The 20,898-nt window shown below is 48.4% G+C and overlaps 1 protein-coding gene across 3 annotated transcripts in view; it reads right to left on the bottom strand.

The window, feature by feature from the left end:
- Positions 1 to 20,845, bottom strand: part of EDRF1 (erythroid differentiation regulatory factor 1) — a 182,963-nt gene extending 162,118 nt beyond the window's left edge. For 2 of the 3 annotated variants that reach the window (XM_075348435.1, XM_075348437.1), the window contains exons 1-5: positions 20,693 to 20,845; positions 20,246 to 20,308; positions 18,122 to 18,321; positions 16,937 to 17,003; positions 813 to 938 (exon numbers count right to left, since the gene is read on the bottom strand). In XM_075348435.1, the coding sequence (XP_075204550.1) occupies positions 813 to 938; positions 16,937 to 17,003; positions 18,122 to 18,321; positions 20,246 to 20,308; positions 20,693 to 20,764 (528 nt within the window). In that variant the 5' untranslated portion in view covers positions 20,765 to 20,845. The remainder of the gene's footprint in view (positions 1 to 812; positions 939 to 16,936; positions 17,004 to 18,121; positions 18,322 to 20,245; positions 20,309 to 20,692) is intronic. The other variant, XM_075348436.1, reaches the window with a different exon arrangement.
- Between the last annotated feature and the right edge of the window lie 53 nt (positions 20,846 to 20,898).

Raw genomic sequence — 20,898 nt, 5'->3', positions numbered from 1 at the left:
GCCCTTTTGCTTCCTAAAACTTGGGAGGAAAATGAGGGGTGCTTCCTATATCCGAACGTAGCTTACCATGGGGATGGTGGAGAATGATCACAGGAGGCAGTGGCAATGCTGCCGGCAGTGAGGCAGGGGATATCCTCTAAAATGTTGGCGGTGAAGGCTTTAAATAATGGCGCCCAGAGTCATTGTGTGCACAGATTGAGCTCTCGGCTCAAGAACTCATCTGCGCATGCACCGCCTCCGGCCCACTGATTTCCCAGCAGCGGACTAAAGGAAAATGGCGCCCAGAGGTGCAGATGAGATCTCGGCTCGTCATTGAGCAGATATCTCAATCTGCGCATGCGTGGACTATGGGCGCCATTTCTTTGAAGCCCGCACCGATAACAGTTTCTGGATGTTCCTACCGTACAGCGCCTGCAGCGAGCATCTGGGACACCTGCCGCACCGCCCCTGCATTCTGCTGCCCCTACTGGCAAGACCCCACTGGATTATAAGGAAGGAACACATTTTTTTTTAAATTTGGAGTACATCTTATAAAACGAAAAATATAGTACTCTTTTACTAGTCTCATTCTCATAAAAGGATCTAGGTTGACTGCGATCTGATGTGCAGAGAAAAAGGTCCGAACCAGTGCTGTGGTCCCATCACACTTAGGATTGTGGAGATCCTAGAGGTCTACTAGTGGACCACCGCTAGTTAAAAGGTTGCATAAAATCCAAGCAATATCATTTTACAAGATGGCAGTGCCACTTTAAAAGAGTATCAGAGCCATCTTTTGAGAATCGCTGCTGTGGGAAATGTCACTATTCCTTTACCTGAGACGACCGCATGAAGAGCTCCTGAATGTCCAGCTCATCCAGCAGCAGAGTCTTTCCGATGCGGTGTACGGCCATGCTGACGTGTGACTTACTGTATGGGATCTTTAGGAGCTTCTTGATGTTCTGAAAAATCAAAAAAAAAGGGAAAAAGTCACGAAAGAAGATTAGGTTATCTCTGACATTCCCCATTAGCACCAATTGTTGCGATATAACAGAAGGATATAGCGGTGAGGCATTGGAATGGCTCCCGTTTCATCCTATTCTGAGATGGGAGAAACGCTAATCTTCAACAGGAACCTGAAGACCCACCTCTTCCGACAAGCCTACGACCTACAATAGCCCTCAGTCCAGTACACCACTGAGCAACCAGCTCTGTCCTCACCTATTGTACCATCACCCATTCCCTGTAGACTGAGCCGTCGCGGGCAGGGTCTTCTCTGCTCCGGTACCCTCACCCATTCCCTGTAGACTGAGCCCTCGTGGGCAGGGTCCTCTCTCCTCCGGTATCCTCACCCATTCCCTGTAGACTGAGCCGTCGCGGGCAGGGTACTCTCTGCTCCGGTACCCTCACCCATTCCCTGTAGACTGTGAGCCCTCGCGGGCAGGGTCCTCTCTCCTCCTGTACCAGTCTGTTTTGTACTGTTAATGATTGTTGTACTAGTTTTTATGTATATGGAATTAATGGCGTTCTCACATCTGTTTCTCACAGAGAAAGACCCCAACGCTTCATTTGTGAAGCCGAAGGAAAGGTTTACAACAATAGGAGCTTTGGTTTCCCACATTGTTGGTAACATCTATACCTCTCACTATGTTTAGTATGGATATTCCCAAAATTGTGAACTTTACGATGCATCAACCTCCTTAAGCTTCCACCGTAGGTTGATATTGGTTTGCTTGTTGGTTGCTGCCAAGACTCTAGTTTGTTCCACTCTCCTACATCCTTCCATGGCTTAGGGGCACTTTGCACACTACGACATCGCAGCTGCGATGTCGGTGGGGTCAAATTGAAAGTGACGCACATCCGGTGTCGCAGGCGATATCATTGTGTGTAAATCCTTTTTGATACGATTAAGGAGCGCAAAAACGTCCAAATCATCGGTGTAGCGTCGGTCATTTCCATAATTTCGGAAGGACCAATGTTACGATGTTGTTCCTCGTTCCTGCAGCAGCACACAATCGCTGTGTGTGAAGCCGCAGGAGCGAGGAACATCACCTTACCTGCCTCCTGCGGCTCACGCCGGCTATGCGGAAGGAAGGAGGTGGGCGGGATGTTTACGTCCCGCTCATCTCCGCCCCTCTGCTTCTATTGGCCGCCTGCGTGTGACGTCGCTATGACGCCGCACGACCCGCCCCCTTAATAAGGAGGCGAGTCGCCGGCCAGAGCGACGTCGCAGGGCAGGTGAGAGCATGTGAAGCTGCCGTAGCGATAATGTTCGCTACGGCAGCTATCACAAGGTATCGCTGCTGCGACGGGGGCGGGGACTATCGCGCTCGGCATCGCTAGCATCGGCTTGCGATGTCGTAGTGTGCAAAGTGCCCCTTATTTTGGACAAGTCATTTTTTTGTGGAATACGCCTCTTACGAATCACATGAACCCGACTAGCTCTGCTATATCCTTTAAGATAATGATTTCATGCTTTGTGAAGTGGTACTTTTATTTCTTTAGATTTTCTACAGATATAGGTCTTGGAACGTGAGGGGCCTCAGATCCTTTGGTAAGATGGTGAAGGCATATTCTCTGGTTAAGAACTACCAACCTCATACTTTAAGCTTGGTGAAGACATCTCAATATAGACTCAGCTAAGTAGTTGAAGAAGCCCTGGGTACAATGATGGCCGGCAACTCTTTCCACATCAGCTATTCTAGGGGAGACTCAATGCTAGTACACAGATCGGTTAGGTGGGAAGCTAAGGTGACACACAGAGATCCAGAAGGCTTTGTTTTTCCATATGCAGTAATAATAAAATACTTTTATTTTAGAATTTAATAGGTTTATATACAGTAGGTACGGAAAGTATTCAGACCTTTAAATGTTTTCACTTTGTTTCATTGCAGCCAATTGGTAAATTAAAAAAAAAATAAAAAAGGTTCATTTTTTTCTCATTAATGTACTCTGCACCCCATCCCCCATATTGACAGAAAAAAAAAAAAAAAAGGCATTTTGGCAAATTTTTTTAAAAAAAGAAAAACTGAATAATAAGTATACAGACCCTTTGCTCAATATTGAGTGCACCCTTTTGCGCTAGTACAGCCATGACTCTTCTTGGGATCCTGGATTTGGGGATCCTCAGCCATTCTTCCATGCAGATCCTCTCCAGTTCTGTCAGGTTGGTTGGTGGATGCTATTTTCAGGTCTCTCCTGAGATGCTCAATTGGCTTTAGGTCAGGGCTGTGGCTGGGCCGGTCAAGAATAGTCACAGTTATTCTGAAGCCACTCCTTTGTTATTTCAGAAGTGTGCTTAGGGTCATTGTCTTGTTGGAAGGTGAACCTTCGTCCCAGTCTGAGGTCCAGAGCACTCTGGAAGAGGTTTTCTTCCAGGATATCCCTGTACTTGGCCACATTCATCTTTCTTTCAATTGCAACCAGTCGTCCTGTCCCTGCCTCCATAGCATGATGCTGTCACCACCATGTTTCACTGTGGGGATTGTATTGGGCAGGTGATGAGCAGTGCCTGGTTTTCTCCACACATACCGCTTAGAATTATCACCAAAAAGTTCTATCTTCCTCTCATCAGATCAGAGAATCTTATTTCTCATAATCTGGGAGTCCTTCATGCGTTTTTTTGCAAACTATGTGGGCTTTCATATGTGTTGCACTGAGGAGAAGCTTCCATCAGCCACTCTGCCATAAAGGCCCGACTGGTGGAGGGCTGCAGTGATAGTTGAATTTGTGGAACTTTCTCCCATCTCCCTACTGAATCTCTGGAGCTCAGCCACAGTGATCTTGCGGTTCTTCTTTAACTTCTCTCACCAAGGCTCTTCTCCAACGATTGCTCAGTTTGGCTGGACGGCCGGCCTAGGAGGAGTTCTGGTGGTCCCAAACTTCTTCCATTTAAGGATTATGGAGGACACTGTGCTCTTAGGAGCCTTGCGTACTGCAGAAGTTCTTTTGTAACCTTGGCCAGATCTGTGCCTTGCCACAATTGAGCTCCTTGGGCAGTTCCTTTGACCTCATGATTATCATTTTGTCTGACATGCACAGTGAGCTTTGAGGTCTTATATAGAGAGATGTGCGCCTTTCCAAATCACGTCCTATCAGTTTAATTACACACAGCTGGACTCCAATGAAGGAGTAGAACCATGTCAAGGAGGATCACAAGGAAATGGACAGCATGTGACTTAAATATGAGTATCTGAGCAAAGGGTCTGAATACTTATGACCAAGTGATATTTCAGTTTCTTTTTTTTTTTTAAAAAAGTTGCAAAAATTTCTGTATTTTTTCCTGTCAAGATGGGGGATGGGGTGCAGAATGTACATTAATGAGAAAAAAAAAATGAACTGTTTTGAATTTAACAAATGACTGCACTGAAAATGTTAAAAGGGTGTGAATACTTTCCATACCCACTGTAACTCTCCTCTCGTAAATTTAGAAATAACCAACCGGTGAGCTTCTCCTTAAAGGGGTGGTTCACCCATTTTTTTATTTTCTGTAGGAGTTCTACTTACCTTTCTAGGCGTTTTCTCCATTGGCTTCTGTTTCCAGTTCTGGCACTGAGCGGCGCTATCCTGCACGCTCAGTGCCGGTCACATGACCCCCTGGAGCTGTGGCCGCCAGCATCCTCTGACGTCCCGGCATTTCCGGGCTCCCAAACAAGACGGGTACGTCAGAAGAGGCTGCACCACTCAGATTGAGTGACAGGGCTGTGGGCGGTAACTACCGCACATCACAGCCCAGTATCGAGGGGAGGATCCGGAGGACGTCAGTGTGGAGCCGGAAGCGTCCTGCAGGGTGAGGCACGGGGCGCCAGTGTGCAGTACAGGGGGGGGGGGGGGTCTTCAGCTGAATCCCCCCCTGCACGTAAGTATGTGATCACACTGTCCACGCACCCGCTCTGCTGCGATGTCAGGAAAGCGGCCGGTGTCGGGCAGTGTGATCATCTGCTCCTCCCAGCAGCAAGACACTGACAGGCATGTCACAGCTGTGCTCTTCCACCTGTCCTGCTGCATGGGACCAACTGTCTGCACTCTGTCACCTGCACCACAAGTCACAGAGTGGAGACTGTGACAGAGCACCTCTGCCCCCCCCGTTCTTTCCCCACTCTCTTCTCCCCCTCCCCTCTTATCTGCCCCCCTCTTATCCCTCTCTCCTCTCCCCCTCGCTCTTCCCCCCCGCGCTCTCTTCCCCCCCCCGCGCTCTTTCCCTCCCCCCCGCGCTCCCTTTTCCTCCCCCCCTCGCGCTCTCTTTTCCCCCCCCCTCGCGCTCTCTTTTCCTCCCCCCCTCGCGCTCTCTTTTCCTCCCCCCCGCTCTCTTTCCCCCCCCTCGCTCTCTTTCCCCCCCCTCGCTTTCTTTTCCTCCCCCCCTCGCTCTCTCTTTTCCCTCGCTCTCTCCTGGCATGGTCAGTACAGAAATCTCTCCATCGTGGAGGGATGAGAGGGAGAAATAAACATGGAGTCCCTACTGTGTCTGTGTATTTATTTCTAATAAAGTATTTTTCTCTGTTTTTTTTTTTTTTAAACCCTTTATTGGAGATTCTTAATGGCCAGGTCAAACTTGGCCTGACATTAAGAATCTCGGGCTTTATACCAGCTGGTAAAACATAGCTGGTATTAACCCCTTATTACCCAGCGTGCCACATGCCACCAGGGCCACTGGAAGAGTTGGATACAGCGCCAGAAGATGGCGCTTCTATGAAAGCGCCATTTTCTGGGGCGGCTGTGGACTGCAATTCGCAGCGGGGGGCCCAGAAAGTTTGGGCACCCTTCACTGCGGATTCCAATCCCCAGCTGCCTAGTTGTACCTGGCTGGACTCAAAAATTCGGCGAAGCCCATGTCATTTTTTTTTTTAATTATTTCATGAAATTCATGAAATAAAAAAAAAAAAAAAAGGGCTTCTCTATATTTTTGGTTTCCAGCCGGTTACAAATAGGCAGCTGGGGGTTGGGGGCAGCCCGTAGCTGCCTGCTGTACCTGGCTAGCATACAAAAATATGGCGAAGCCCACATCATTTTTTTAAAAAAGTTTTCAGGCAAAAAACCTTTATAAAAAAAAAATGCTTCCCTGGATTTCTATTGCCAGTGAAAGTAACACCAAGCAGCGGGGGTTAGCAGCCAGTAGCTGCTTGGGTTACCCTTAGCAATAGAAAATGCAGCGGGAGCCCACAAACTATGTGATTTTTTGTTTGTTTTTGGGGTTTTTTTTAGTGAATTTTAAAAAAAAAATAAAAAAAAAAAAAAAAAAATCGACATGTGATTCGCCCATCAAGCACCAGAGCATTTTACTGCTCAATTCATCCCAAGTAATCAGATGACTCCAGTGTCGGACGATTACTTGTTCTGTGTCCCCCTGCATCCATTGCAGCGTGTACGGGCTGTGAGGTCAGCGGAGTTCACTCCAGCACTGGAGTCAGCTGATCTGAACTCCGCTGAACTCCAGCCTGCACACGCTGCGATGGATGCAGGGGGACATAGAACAAGTAAGGTCTAAGCCACACGGCGAGAAAAACAGTGCGAGTGGAGTGCGATCAAACATCACATTCCACTCGGACCAATATTAGCCTGTGTGTCAGCGCACATGAGCGATTATTTTCTCCGCCCTAATTGGACCGAGAAAACAATCGCAGCATGCTACAACTGTAATGCAAGACTCTCTCTTTTACCCATTCAAGTGTATGTGGTGAGAGAAAAATCGCACTGCACTTGCGGTACATCGGTGCACTACGGAGGAGAGATGGAGAGAAATCCCTCCCACCCCTCCTCAGTGCTGGCCCACCCCTCGAGTGGCGGACCGCCCCCCGCAGCTGAGGTCTGCTCGCACAGTCGGACCTCAGTCGCAGGGACACACGCATGACACTCAGCTCTGCTGTACTGAGCGTGAGCAGAGTGTAATGCGAGGGGATCGCAGTAATCCCCGTGTGGCCCCAGCCTGATCGGCCGACACTTGAGTCAGTTGATCTGAACTCAGCTGAACTCCTGTACACACAGCCCGCACACGGTCACATGTGATCGGCAGCAGGCAGCGACTGCTGTTAAGGCTACATTCACATGACCGTTCCGTTTTTGCGGGCCACAAAAAACGGTCCTTTTGTTTCACGGATGCATCCTAGTGGCATCCGTGTGACATCTGCGTGCCTTCCGGGTTTTTTTGCGGATCGCAAAAAATGGAAGCAGCAAGAAAGATAAATAGATGAGTAGATATAGAGATGGATAGATATAGAGACAGAGGGATAGAGGGATGAATGAATGAATGGAGGGCTGGATAGATAGATAGATAGATAAGAAAGACATATATAATGTCCTACCCCCCTGCATATTCTAAGCTGGCACCCTTTTGTGACTGTCATGTGGCACTAAGGTGCTTAGTCTTGTATTTAGCCAAAAAAAAAATTAAAAAAAAAAAATGACATGCGGTCCCCCTATCTTTTGTAGCCAGCTAGGGTAAAGCAAACTGCTGCAGCCTGCAAACCACAGCTGGCAGCTTCACCTTGGCTGGTAATCCAAAACAGAGGCCCCCCCACACTGTTATTTTAAATTAACTAAATAATTTAAAACAAAAAACACGGGGTCCCCCGAAATTGGATCACCAAACAAGGTAAAGCGGACAGCTATGGTCTGGTATTCTCAGACTAGGGAGGTTCACCGTTATTGGACACTCCCCAGCCTAAAAATAGCAGGCTGCAGCCGCCCCAGAAGTAGCGCATCCATTAGATGTGCCAGTCCTGGTGCTTCGCGCCAGCTCATCCCGTTGCCCTGGTGCGGTGGCAAACGGGGTAATATATGGGGTTAATACCAGATGTGTAATGTCACCTGGCATCAAGCCCTGGAGTTAGTGATGTCAGGCGTGTATCAGATACCCGACATCACCAACCCAGGCACTAATAAAAAAAAAAAAAACAAAAAACCAAACATTTTTATTTGAAAAAACACTCCCCAACACATTCCCTCTTTCACCAATTTATTAGAAAGAAAAACAAATCCAGGTCTGGTGTAATACAAGGGGGTCCCACGATGATCCATACCATAGTCAATGTCCCAGTCAATGAAGAACAGAATGTTCCCTATTTGCTGGGAGAGCCGTGCAGTGACCTGAGCTAACATCAATAGGTCAGCCCAGGTCACTGCAGGGCATGACGAGTGCTGCTATCAGGAGGTTAGCGAGGTATATTACCTGCGATGATCGCTGAACTCCTGACAGCAGCGCTGTCACAGAGTTCAATGACCGCCGCCTTCACAAAAAGTATCGCGAGCGGCCCGTGACGTTACCACTAGTCACAGTCTCGGGTCGACAGCGAGAGGTGATGTGACAAGCGGCGGGCATAGAAGGCAGTGACGACCGCTGACGTCAGGAGGGCAGTACTTCATCACCCTATGTAATGAACTTACTAACCTCCTGACGGTAGTGCTTGTCATCCCCGCGGCTGCTGACACTGCAGTGCGGGCCGCTGCTGACACTGCTGAGCGGGCAGCCACGGGGCTGGGGCTGGAGCGGGACACTGACTGCACGGGCACCCAACGGAAGTCACATGGAAGTGCTTCCGTGTTGCTTCCGGGAATTTTGCGGACCCATTGACTTGTATTGAGTCACGGTCCGTTATTACGGAACAGAATAGGACATGTTCCATAATAACGGAGCGGACATTCGGCATCCGATGTGGTTTTTTTTTGTAGGATCGGATGCACATGGAAGTGCTACCGCGTGCCATCCGATCCTACACAAAAGACATTGAAAAGATGGTCCTGTCTGTGGGGCCGCAAAAAAACAGGAACTGACCAGGACAAACGGAACGGTCATGTGAATGAGCCCACTTGCAGCCGTTGCAGCGTGTGCGGGCTGTGAGATCAGGAGTCAGCTGACTCCAGCGCCGGCCGATAAATTCTGTGTCCCGCTGCAGAAGGATCCGGTAAAATAACGGTTGCATGCGCTGCACATTTAATCCACAGGATCCAGTCATATGCGGTTTGCGGATGATACGGACGACACACAGACTAGGCAAGAGGGAAGAAGGGAATTTTGTTTACTTACCGTAAATTCCTTTTCTTCTAGCTCCAATTGGGAGACCCAGACAATTGAATGTATAGGCTATGCCTCCGGAGGCCGCACAAAGTATTACACTAAAAGTGTAAAGCCCCTCCCCTTCTGCCTATACACCCCCCGTGCTCCCACGGGCTCCTCAGTTTTGGTGCAAAAGCAAGAAGGAGGAAAAAATTATAAACTGGTTTAAAGTAAATTCAATCCGAAGGAATATCTGAGAACTGAAACCATTCAACATGAACAACATGTGTACACAAAAAAACAGGGGCGGGTGCTGGGTCTCCCAATTGGAGCTAGAAGAAAAGGAATTTACGGTAAGTAAACAAAATTCCCTTCTTCTTTGTCGCTCCATTGGGAGACCCAGACAATTGGGACGTCCAAAAGCAGTCCCTGGGTGGGTAAAATAATACCTCGTAATAGAGCCGTAAAACGGCCCCTTCCTACAGGTGGGCAACCGCCGCCTGAAGGACTCGTCTGCCTATGCTGGCATCCGCCGAAGCATAGGTATGCACCTGATAGTGTTTCGTGAAAGTGTGCAGGCTCGACCAGGTAGCCGCCTGACACACCTGCTGAGCCGTAGCCTGGTGCCTCAAAGCCCAGGACGCACCCACGGCTCTGGTAGAATGGGCCTTCAGCCCTGAGGGAACCGGAAGCCCAGCAGAACGGTAAGCTTCGAGAATTGGTTCCTTGATCCACCGAGCCAGGCTTGATTTGGAAGCCTGTGACCCTTTACGCTGGCCAGCGACAAGGACAAAGAGTGCATCCGAGCGGCGCAGGGGCGCCGTACGAGAAATGTAGAGTCTGAGTGCTCTCACCAGATCTAATCAAGTGCAAATCCTTTTCACATTGGTGAACTGGATGAGGACAAAAAGAGGGTAAGGAGATATCCTGATTGAGATGAAAGGGGGATACCACCTTAGGGAGAAATTCCGGAACCGGACGCAGAACCACCTTGTCCTGGTGAGACACCAGGAAAGGGGCTTTGCACGACAACGCTGCTAGCTCAGACACTCTCCGAAGTGAAGTGACTGCTACTAGGAAAACCACTTTCTGCGAAAGGCGTGAGAGAGAAATATCCCTCATTGGCTCGAACGGTGGTTTCTGAAGAACCATCAGCACCCTGTTCAGATCCCAGGGTTCTAACAGCCGTTTGTAAGGAGGAACGATGTGACAAACCCCCTGCAGGAACGTGCGTACCTGTGGAAGTCTGGCTAGGCGCTTCTGGAAAAACACAGAGAGCGCTGAGACTTGTCCCTTAAGGGAGCCGAGCGACAAACCCTTTTCCAGTCCAAATTGAAGGAGGGACAGAAAAGGGGGCAAGGCAAACAGCAAGTCTGGTCGGTCTGGTAGTGCCCACGGTTGGCCGACCGTGAGATGCCACAGATCCGGGTACCACGACCTCCTCGGCCAGTCTGGAGCGACGAGGATGACGCGGCGGCAGCCGGCCCTGATCTTGCGTAACACTCTGGGCAACAGTGCCAACGGAGGGAACACGTAAGTGAGCTGAAACTGCGACCAGTCCTGAACTAAGGCGTCTGCCGCCATAGCTCTGGGATCTTGAGATCGTGCCATGAACGTCGGTACCTTGTTGTTGTGCCGGGACGCCATTAGGTCGACGTCCGGCATGCCCCAGCGGCAACATATCTCCTGAAACACGTCCTGGTGAAGGGACCATTCCCCTGCGTCCATGCCCTGGCGACTGAGAAAGTCTGCTCCCCAGTTTTCTACGCCTGGGATGTGAACTGCGGATATGGTGGAGGCTGTGGCTTCCACCCACAGTAGAATCCGCCGGACTTCCTGGAAGGCTTGCCGACTGCGTGTCCCGCCTTGGTGGTTGATGTATGCTACCGCTGTGGAGTTGTCCGACTGAATTCGGATCTGCTTGCCTTCCAACCACTGCTGGAACGCGTTTAGGGCCAGATACACTGCCCTGATCTCCAGAACATTGATCTGAAGCGAGGACTCTTGCTGAGTCCACGTACCCTGAGCCCTGTGGTGGAGAAAAACTGCTCCCCACCCTGACAGACTCGCGTCCGTCGTGACCACCGCCCAGGATGGGAGTAGGAAGGAATTCCCCCTCGATAATGAAGTGGGAAGAAGCCACCACCGAAGGGAAGCTTTGATTGCCTGAGAGAGGGAGACGTTCCTGTCGAGGGACGTCGGTTTCCTGTCCCATTTGCGTAGGATGTCCCATTGAAGAGGACGCAGGTGAAACTGCGCGAAAGGGACTGCCTCCATTGCTGCCACCATCTTCCCGAGGAAGTGCATGAGGCGCCTCAAGGGGAGTGACTGACCTTGAAGGAGAGATTGCACCCCCGTCTGTAGTGAACGCTGCTTGTTCAGCGGAAGCTTCACTATCGCTGAGAGGGTATGAAACTCCATGTCAAGATATGTCAGCGATTGGGCCGGTGTCAGATTTGACTTTGGAAAATTGATGATCCACCCGAAACTCTGTAGAGTCTCCAGAGTAGCGTTGAGGCTGTGCTGGCATGCCTCTTGGAAGCCTTGACTAGCGGATCGTCTAAGTAAGGGATCACCGAGTGACCTTGGCAGTGGAGGACCGCGACTACTGTAGCCATGACCTTGGTGAAAACCCGGGGGGCTGTCGCCAGGCCGAACGGCAGTGCCACGAACTGGAAAGTGTTTGTCTCCTATGGCGAAGCGCAGGAAGCGCTGATGCTCTGGAGCAATCGGAACGTGAAGATAAGCATCTTTGATATCGCTCGATGCAAGGAAATCTCCTTGGGACATTGAGGCGATGACGGAGCGGAGGGATTCCATCCGGAACCGCCTGGTCTTTACGTGTTTGTTGAGCAGTTGTAGGTCCAGGACAGGACGGAAAGACCCGTCATTCTTTGGACCCACAAACAGGTTGGAGTAAAAACCGTGACCCTGTTGCTGAAGAGGAACAGGGATCACCACTCCTTGTGCCTTCAGAGTGCCCACCGCCTGCAGAAGAGCATCGGCTCTTTCGGGGGGCGGAGATGTTCTGAGGACGAGAGCTGAACTCTATCCTGTAACCGTGAGACAGAATGTCTCTCACCCATCGGTCTTTTACCTGTGGCAGCCAGGTGTCGCAGAAGAGGGAGAGCCTGCCACCGACCGAGGATGCAGTGTGAGGATGTCGTATGTCATGAGGAAGCCGCCTTGGTAGCGGCACCTCCGGCGGTTCCCGTAGCCACAAGGCCCCCACCGAATTGTCGGCTGCAACCGCCGTACGGCTCGCAGAGTCCAGGATAGCATTAATAGCGTAGGACGCAAATGCCGACGTTTGAGAGGTTATGGAAGCCACTTGCGGCGCAGACGTACGTGTGAGTGCGTCAATTTGGGCTTGACCCGCTGAGATAGCTTGGAGTGCCCATACTGCTGCGAATGCTGGAGTGAAAGACGCGCCGATAGCCTCATAGATGGATTTCAACCAGAGCTCCATCTGTCTGGCAGTGGCATCCTTGAGTGAAGCGCTATCTTCAACTGCAACTATGGATCTAGCCGCCAGTCTGGAGATTGGAGGATCCACCTTGGGACACTGAGTCCAGCCCTTGACCACGTCAGGGGGGGAAGGGATAACGTGTATCCTTAAGGCGCTTGGAAAAACGCTTATCTGGACAAACTCGGTGTTTCTGGACTGCCTCTCTGAAGTCGGAGTGATCCAGAAACATACTCGCTGTACGCTTGGGGAACCTGAAACGGAACTTCTCCTGCTAAGAAGCTGACTCCTCTGCTGGAAGAGCTGAGGGAGAAATATCCAACATCTTATTTATGGACGCAATAAGATCATTCACTATGGCGTCCCCATTAGGAGTATCAAGGTTGAGAGCGGCCTCAGGTTCATAATCCTGATCAGCTATTCGCTTCATCCTACAGAGAGTCATCTCTCTGAGACCCTGAACAATGTGATGAGGTCGAGGGGATTTCCAAGCGAGCTCGCTTGGGCGGTCTGGGACAGCGGTCCGTGTCAGAGACCTCACCCTGGGATCTATAAGACACCCCGGGGGGACATTGTTGTTCCAACTGAGGGGAACTAGGGGGCAGTGATTCCACAGTGCCCATGGTCTGAGATACCGGTCTGGACTGCAAAGCTTTTAGTATTTTAGCTATAGTCTCAGAAAGTCTGTCAGTAAAAACTGCAAACTCCGTCCCTGTCCCTGTCACCTGGACGAGCTGGTTGTTCCCCCTGGGCCCCCCTTAGCAGAGGCTCCGGCTGAGTAAATGCCACAGGGGCCGAGCAGTGCACATAATGAGGGTCAGTGGAACCTGCCGGTAGCGAGGTTGTACATGCGGCGCAGGCAGCATAGTAAGCCTGTGTTTTGGCACCCCTGCTTCTTGTGGGCGACATATTGTTGCTCCTTTGAGCGACACAACAGGGTATATAGCCAGAAAACAACTGTGCACCATACAGTGTAACATATAGCCTGTAAATATATAAACTATAATCACACTTCTGCACAAGTGGGGCCAGCACCTCAGGTGCTGCTTACCGCCCGCTTAAAGCGGTTGTGAGGCCACCAGAATCCCTGCCTGGGTCCCCCAGAGTTTGTCTCCCCTCTGCAGCGTCCAAGGGGCTGACAGGAATGGCTGCCGGCGTCCTGAGGAGAGGAGGGAGCCGTGGGCGTGACCCAGAAAGTGCGGGAGCTGGTGCCTCACTGTGCACAGTGAGGGGGATGGAGTATGCAAAGCATGCTCCAGCCCTCAGTGCTGCCGTGCTGTACAGCGTCCCGCCCTTCCCCTGACTGGCAGGGCTGGGGGCGGGAAGAAACAGAGACTAGGCCCAAAAGCCGGGGACTCGAGTTATAAGCGCGGCCACCGTATAAGCGCGGCCGGCGCAGAGTCCCCGGCGCACTAACAGTCCCAGCCGCGCCTCAGTAAAAACAATGGCAGCGGCCGTCAGCGCGGTAGTCCCCATACACAAATACACTCAGCGACGCTGCAGTGTATAATGGCACAAACGCGGTCAGCGCCGCGGTCCCCGGTGCACTAGCACACCCAGCAATGCTGGAGTGTTGCTGTGCGCGGTCCCAACGGGGACACAGAGTACCTTAAAGTAGCAGGGCCATGTCCCTGAACGATACCCGGCTCCTATCCAGCAGGCTCCTCAGGAGTTGTGGATGAAGCACGGTCTCAGTGCCTGGAGACCGATAGGATCCCACTTCACCCAGAGCCCTAAGGGGGATGGGGAAGGAAAACAGCATGTGGGCTCCAGCCTCCGTACCCGCAATGGATACCTCAACCTTACAACACCACCGACAAGAGTGGGGTGAGAAGGGAGCATGCTGGGGGCCCTATATGGGCCCACTTTTCTTCCATCCGACATAGTCAGCAGCTGCTGCTGACTAATCTGTGGAGCTGTGCGTGCATGTCTGCCTCCTTCGCACAAAGCATAAAAACTGAGGAGCCCGTGGGAGCACGGGGGGTGTATAGGCAGAAGGGGAGGGGCTTTACACTTTTAGTGTAATACTTTGTGCGGCCTCCGGAGGCATAGCCTATACACCCCAATTGTCTGGGTCTCCCAATGGAGCGACAAAGAAAATCAGTTTTGGTAACTGGACAACTTCTTTAAGCTACCCATAATACTCACAGGCCCCAATGATAGAATTCATGATCAACTGGAAAGTTTTGCAGATTTACATGAAACTCCATATTTTGGGATACACTTGAGGCATATCTTCGATGTTGCCTGACCACTGCTATTTAATTTATAAAGAAAGTAACTTCCATAGAAAACAAGGATATAGATGCCAATTTAGGGGAGGCGGAACACACGCACACACACACACACACACACACACACACACACACACCCCCCCCCCCCCCCCCCTATCTATATCTATCTAACCCAACATAGGCAAATAAAGTGAGGTTGCTGCAGTATCAGCGTCTTAATACACAACATACTGATACTAAAGGCCCCGTCACACTAAGCAACATCGCTAGCAACATCGCTGGTAACGAACAACTTTTGTGACGTTGCTAGCGATGTTGCTGTGTGTGACATCCAGCAACAACCTGGCCCCTGCTGTGAGGTCGTTGGTTGTTGCTGAATGTCCTGGGCCATTTTTTAGTTGTTGCTGTCCTGCTGTGAAGCACAGATCGCTGTGTGTGACAGCGAGACAGCAACAACTAATGTGCAGTGAGCAGGGAGCCAGCTTCTGCTGAGGCTGGTAACTAATGTAAACATCGGGTAACCAAGAAGCCCTGTCCTTGGTTACCCGATATTTACCTTTGATACCAGTCTCCTGCTCTCACTGCCTGTGCTGCCGGCTCCTGCTCTGTGCACATTTAGCTGCAGCACACATCGGGTTAATTAACCCGATGTGTGCTGTAACTAGGAGAGCAAGGAGCCAGCGCTAAGCATTGTGCGCTGCTCCCTGCTCTGTGCACATTTAGCTGCAGCACACATCGGGTTAATTAACCTGATGTGTGCTGTAACTAGGAGACTGGGGGCTGGTCACTGGTTGCTGGTGAGCTCACCAGCAACTCGTGTAGCCACGCTCCAGCGATCCCTGCCAGGTCAGGTTGCTGGTGGGATCGCTGGAGCGTCGCAGTGTGACATCTCACCAGCAACCTCCTAGCAACTTACCAGCGATCCCTATCGTTGTTGGGATCGCTGGTAAGTTGCTTAGTGTGACTGGACCTTTAGTCTAAGCACAAGTTGTTTTTTACTTGGTCTTCTATTGACCTATGGAATCTATATAGCAAACTATCAGCTTTTATGGTTTGTCAACATAATATGTCTAATGCTATTCTCAAGGTCAGAGCTCTGGATGTCTTGATAGCAAGGTCTGCAGAGGGCATTACTCAATATTTCCAGGCATATTATGACACTTTATACAAATCTGAGTGAGCTGTTGTTAATATAGATGGTTGCCTTTTGTACTTAGATAAATCGTTCTCTACTCTGAGTAAACAAACCTATTTAGATGCCGATATCACTCTAGAGGAAATCAGTACGGAGCGGACAGACAGTCTTCGGCAAAGCACTGAGCGCAAACGGGCTCACACTGGAATTGTATGTTAGATATCAAAAGATTTTAATTCCCCACCCTCTAGAGCAGAGGTCTATAAACCTTTCTGACCTTGAGAGGGGGTCGCGAGCCCCGTCCCAGCTCCGAGAGGGGGACGCGAGCCCCCCCCCCCGTCCCAGCTCCGAGAGGGGGACGCGAGCCCCCCCCGTCCCAGCTCCGAGAGGGGGACGCGAGCCCCGTCCCAGCTCCGAGAGGGAGATGCGAGCCCCGTCCCAGCTCCGAGAGGGGGACGCGAGCCCCGTCCCAGCTCCGAGAGGGAGATGCGAGCCCCGTCCCAGCTCCGAGAGGGAGATGCGAGCCCCGTCCCAGCTCCGAGAGGGGGACGCGAGCCCCGTCCCAGCTCCGAGAGGGGCACGCGAGCCCCACCCAGCTCCGAGAGCTCCTCATTATTGAGCACTGGGTTACTCAATAAGCGAGGTTCCAGTGTGTGTGTGTGTGTGTGTGTGTGTGTGTGTGTGTGTGTGATAATATACAAAATAATAATAATAATAATAATAATAATAATAATAATAATAATAATAAATATATTATATATACACACACATATATACATATATATATCTATAAATACATACAAAAGGTGATTAAAAAGGTATCAGAACTACAAAATTTTAATTTTGTTTCTCTCACTGAGAGCAATTAATCATACACACACTTTTGTATGACAATGCACATATCTGTACTTTTGTTTCCTGTGGCTGAAGAAGTCTGTTGGAATAAATTATTGTTGTGTAACAGTTTTCAATAAAAAGAATTAAAAATTAAATAAATCAAAACGAAACATGAAAATACAATGTCTATGACATGTCCAATATACAGATTGGTTTAGCCCTGAGCCGCTCCCACTTACCTGGACATTTATACATCATTATTACCATCACGTATCATCATTAGATGAATTTACACTTACTTCAGAATCTGCCACAACATCCACTTCTTTCCCGACCGAATCAATGAAATCATAAGCCATCCCAAAGCTGTAATGGGAAAGGTGAGCAGTCAGGATCCGAGCTGTGAAGTAGGATGAGAAACCTCTGACGGAGCAAAGATGGTCACCACCATAAATGCAGGACTTAATTAGAATCATTAAACCCTTAAAGGAATTTTGGAGTTTTTTTGCCATGTAATCTGGGAGCAGCATAATGCAGGAGCAGAGACCCAGATTCCTGTGATGTGACACTTACTAGGCTGTGTGTTATTGTTTAAACACAGTGTTTTAATCAGCAGGAGATCATCACTACATGACTAGGCATCTCATGCTCTGTGTAACCCAGCCCCCACCACTGATTAGCAGCTTTTTGCCAATGCACATTGTACACAGAAAGCTGCCAATTAGTGGTGTGGGTGGGGTTACACACAGCTCAGCATTCTAAGTTCTGCTAGATCTGCAGCAGAGAAATATTTGATTCTATCAGAACTGCTGCATCCAGTAAACTACATGATTCATTGCTGGAATCAGGGTTTCTGCCCCTACCTTATGCTGAGGTCAAAGAAAGTAGGTAAAACCGGCTGACAAATTGCCTTTAGTGCCCAAGGAATTATTTTTTTTTGGTTTGTTTTTTATTTTTCCTCTCCTTGTTCCAAGACCGATACCTTTACAGTTCCGTTGAACTTGACAGATTTCGGGAATATGGCGACCATATGACATATGTTTACCGGAAAGGTTTATTAATTTTACATTTGGAAGGATAAGACTTTGGCAGATGTGGAGATATCAAATATGTTTATTTTTCTGAAGGAAAAAAAAGGGGCAAATTCTACTGTATTGTAGTATATACACAAATTGACGTTCTCCTACGATGCCTAGCCATAGACATAAATGGAAGTCATGGGTCCCACAAGCACCCACCAAAACCGCAATATATGATGTGGGGCGGGTCGATGGAAATTGGCAATCGTATCATTTCACCACTATTGTCAATGATTGACAGGGGCATTTAAAAGGTTAATCAGCAGCTATTGGAGCAAGCTCCAGTCTCTGCTACAGGGAGATATTCGCTCCACACGAGGAACCGACACGGGACGAATTATCATATCTCATTTTGGGAAGTGGTGAAAATCTATGGACACTTGACCCCAGGGTGAGAAGTCTCACCTTGAAAACTGTTTGCTTTTCTTGCTATTTCCAAGAATCGTTGGGCCGAGATTAGCGTTTTCTCGCAGCCAATTAGCCGGAGGCAGTTTTAAGTCCGTTTTTTCTTGGAGTTGAGCAAACGCCGCAGCTGGTGGAGCAGAGGAGTATTTCACTATAGCGCGACTCTTGATTTCATTGCCCCCATTGGAAGACGTGGACTTCTGCAGCACAAAGACACAAAGTAAGACATCTAGATCAATTATTTCTTAAGTAAAAAACATTTTTCTTTTTTTTTTACATTATATTCATACAAAGTTTTGTCATTAACGTTGCACTATTTGCTTTCTATAGTGCTGCACTGTTCTTCACTGGAGAGTGAGTTAACTGAGAATCCGTCAGTGAGTTTGTGCGGAGAACTAAAATACTCAAAGTCCAGCTCAACTTTTGTATGGTCGGTAAATCACCCAAGAAAAAAAATAGAGTTTTAAATTCTCAAAGCGAGCTCACCTATTTATTCTCAGTTTACTCACTCTTCAGCCAGCAATTATCAATGCAACCCAGCGGTCAAGCAATACTAATAGAGATATAGAATATATATATATATATATATATATATATATAATCTCCGGGAGTGAGCTCTTAAACCAAGTTACTCTTATATCAAAGCAAATTTTTCCATAGGCAATAATTGAAACGCAGACAATTTGTTTCACAACCCAAAAATATTTACTGTATCTATACAAACTTATTGCAGTAATACAAAATACTGTACATTACAAAACATAACAAATTAAACTGTATGTTAGCTTACAACAAAACGGTTGGTGTGCGAGAGATATATAAATGAATAAATGTTATTTACTGTAGCGCTATTAATTCCATAGCACTTTACATAGATCAGCAATACTGTCCCCATTGGGGCTCACAATCTAAGGTCCCAAACTGTATGTTTTTTGTAGTGAGGGAGGAAACCGGAGTACCCGGAGAAAACCCACGCAAACACGGGGAGAACATACAAACTCCTTGCAGATGGTGTCCTTGGTGGGAACTAAACCCAGGACCACAGCGCTGCAAGGCTGCAGTGCCAACCTCTGAGCCTAGTGCAAGACTGCAGTGCTAACCACTGAGCCTAGTGCAAGACTGCAGTGCTAACCTCTGAGCCTAGTGCAAGACTGCAGTGCTAACCTCTGAGCCACCATGCACTCAAACAATGTGCTGCACTGGTTATCAGAAAGAAAAGTACAATACTGTATCCACAAATGCAAATTGATAGACATGCTATATAGTATATACTGCACTGTACAATGGTATACTGTATAAAGGATATAGTGCATATGTACAGAAAACTAACCTCCAGAGTGGGTCAGAGTACAGTGAAAGGACAGAACCAGACGTGTGCACGGTGAGCGTTTCCTCTTCTTGCAAAGCGCTCTCAAACCAAGGTTCTGCTAATATATATATATATATATATATATATATATATATATATATATATATATATATATATATATATATATATATATATATATAATGTATGTGTGTGTGTGTGTGTGTGTGTGTGTGTGTGTGTGTATCTGTGTATAAAATATATATATATATATATATATATATATATATATATATATATATATATATATATATATATATATATACACACACACACACATTTATTTTATACACACACACAGATATACACTCACATATATATATATATATATATATATATATATATATATATATATATGTGCCCCACATATCCTTTAATATATATCACATTAAAATATATCATATTAAAAGTCAGCACACCTCTAATGTCTCATTGTACACACGGTCGGTTCTGCGGAGAGCACTGTATACAGAAGAGTGACTTCAGCAGCATGATATACAGGTTAGTAGTAAGAGGTTCAGTATATCTTGCATTTTATTCCGGGAAATCCCTGGCGTTTCCATAAGAGTCCAGGGGGCGGTCCTACCAGTGGTTGACAACTTGACAGCTATCTCTGCAGGTACAGTCATGCAGGAAAAGCTGTCAATCAATCATAAGACCGCCCCCTCGACTCCTATGCAAACTTCAGGAATTTCAATGAATAAAATGCAAGTTTTATAGAAACTGCTCCCACATATATATCTATCAGCTCCTCCTACCTGCAGATCCAGTGCCTTTTTCAGCAATGACAGGTCCCCTTTAAAAAGTTGTGTTGATGGAACCTGTAAGAATATGAATAACTAAAGCTCAGACGTCCCTAAAGCTCCTTAGGGGCAAATCTGGAGAAAATTACAATAGTTTTTGACAAACATGGGCAGGTGTATTTTAGGATATTTTTTTTTTTTTTTACAAAAACCCACAACTAAAGTGTGATTTCAAGGTTTGCAAAGTGAGAAAAACATCAAAATTAAAATAAATAAAAAAAAATTAACGTACAGGGCAAACAAAAAAAAACCAATTATAATTACGGTCTGTATGTGCAAAAATGTAATGAAAAAGGGAAGACATATGTGAAGGGGTCCATGAACGTCTATGGGCACCCAGGCTGGCACTGTGAGGGTATATATGTATACACACACTATACAGCTGGTCTCTGCCGCCATTACCTGCCCCGACCCCTCCTCACACGGGGGCTCCGGCACGTCCCCGCTCCCGGGCAGCTCTGCACCCTCCTCCATCACGTCACCATCCACCACGCTCCGTCCTGCTGTCACCAGAAACTTCCAGCCCGGCGCCTGCAGACAACCGGAAGTACTCTGTCCTAGCCCCGCCCACCCCAAGCAGGAAAACACAGAGCTGGAGGACCCGGGAT

Source organism: Anomaloglossus baeobatrachus, chromosome 5 (genome assembly GCF_048569485.1).
Source record: "Anomaloglossus baeobatrachus isolate aAnoBae1 chromosome 5, aAnoBae1.hap1, whole genome shotgun sequence".
Lineage (NCBI taxonomy): Eukaryota > Metazoa > Chordata > Amphibia > Anura > Aromobatidae > Anomaloglossus > Anomaloglossus baeobatrachus.
Note: the sequence above shows the minus strand (reverse complement) of the source record. Positions and strands in the feature narration are given on the sequence as shown.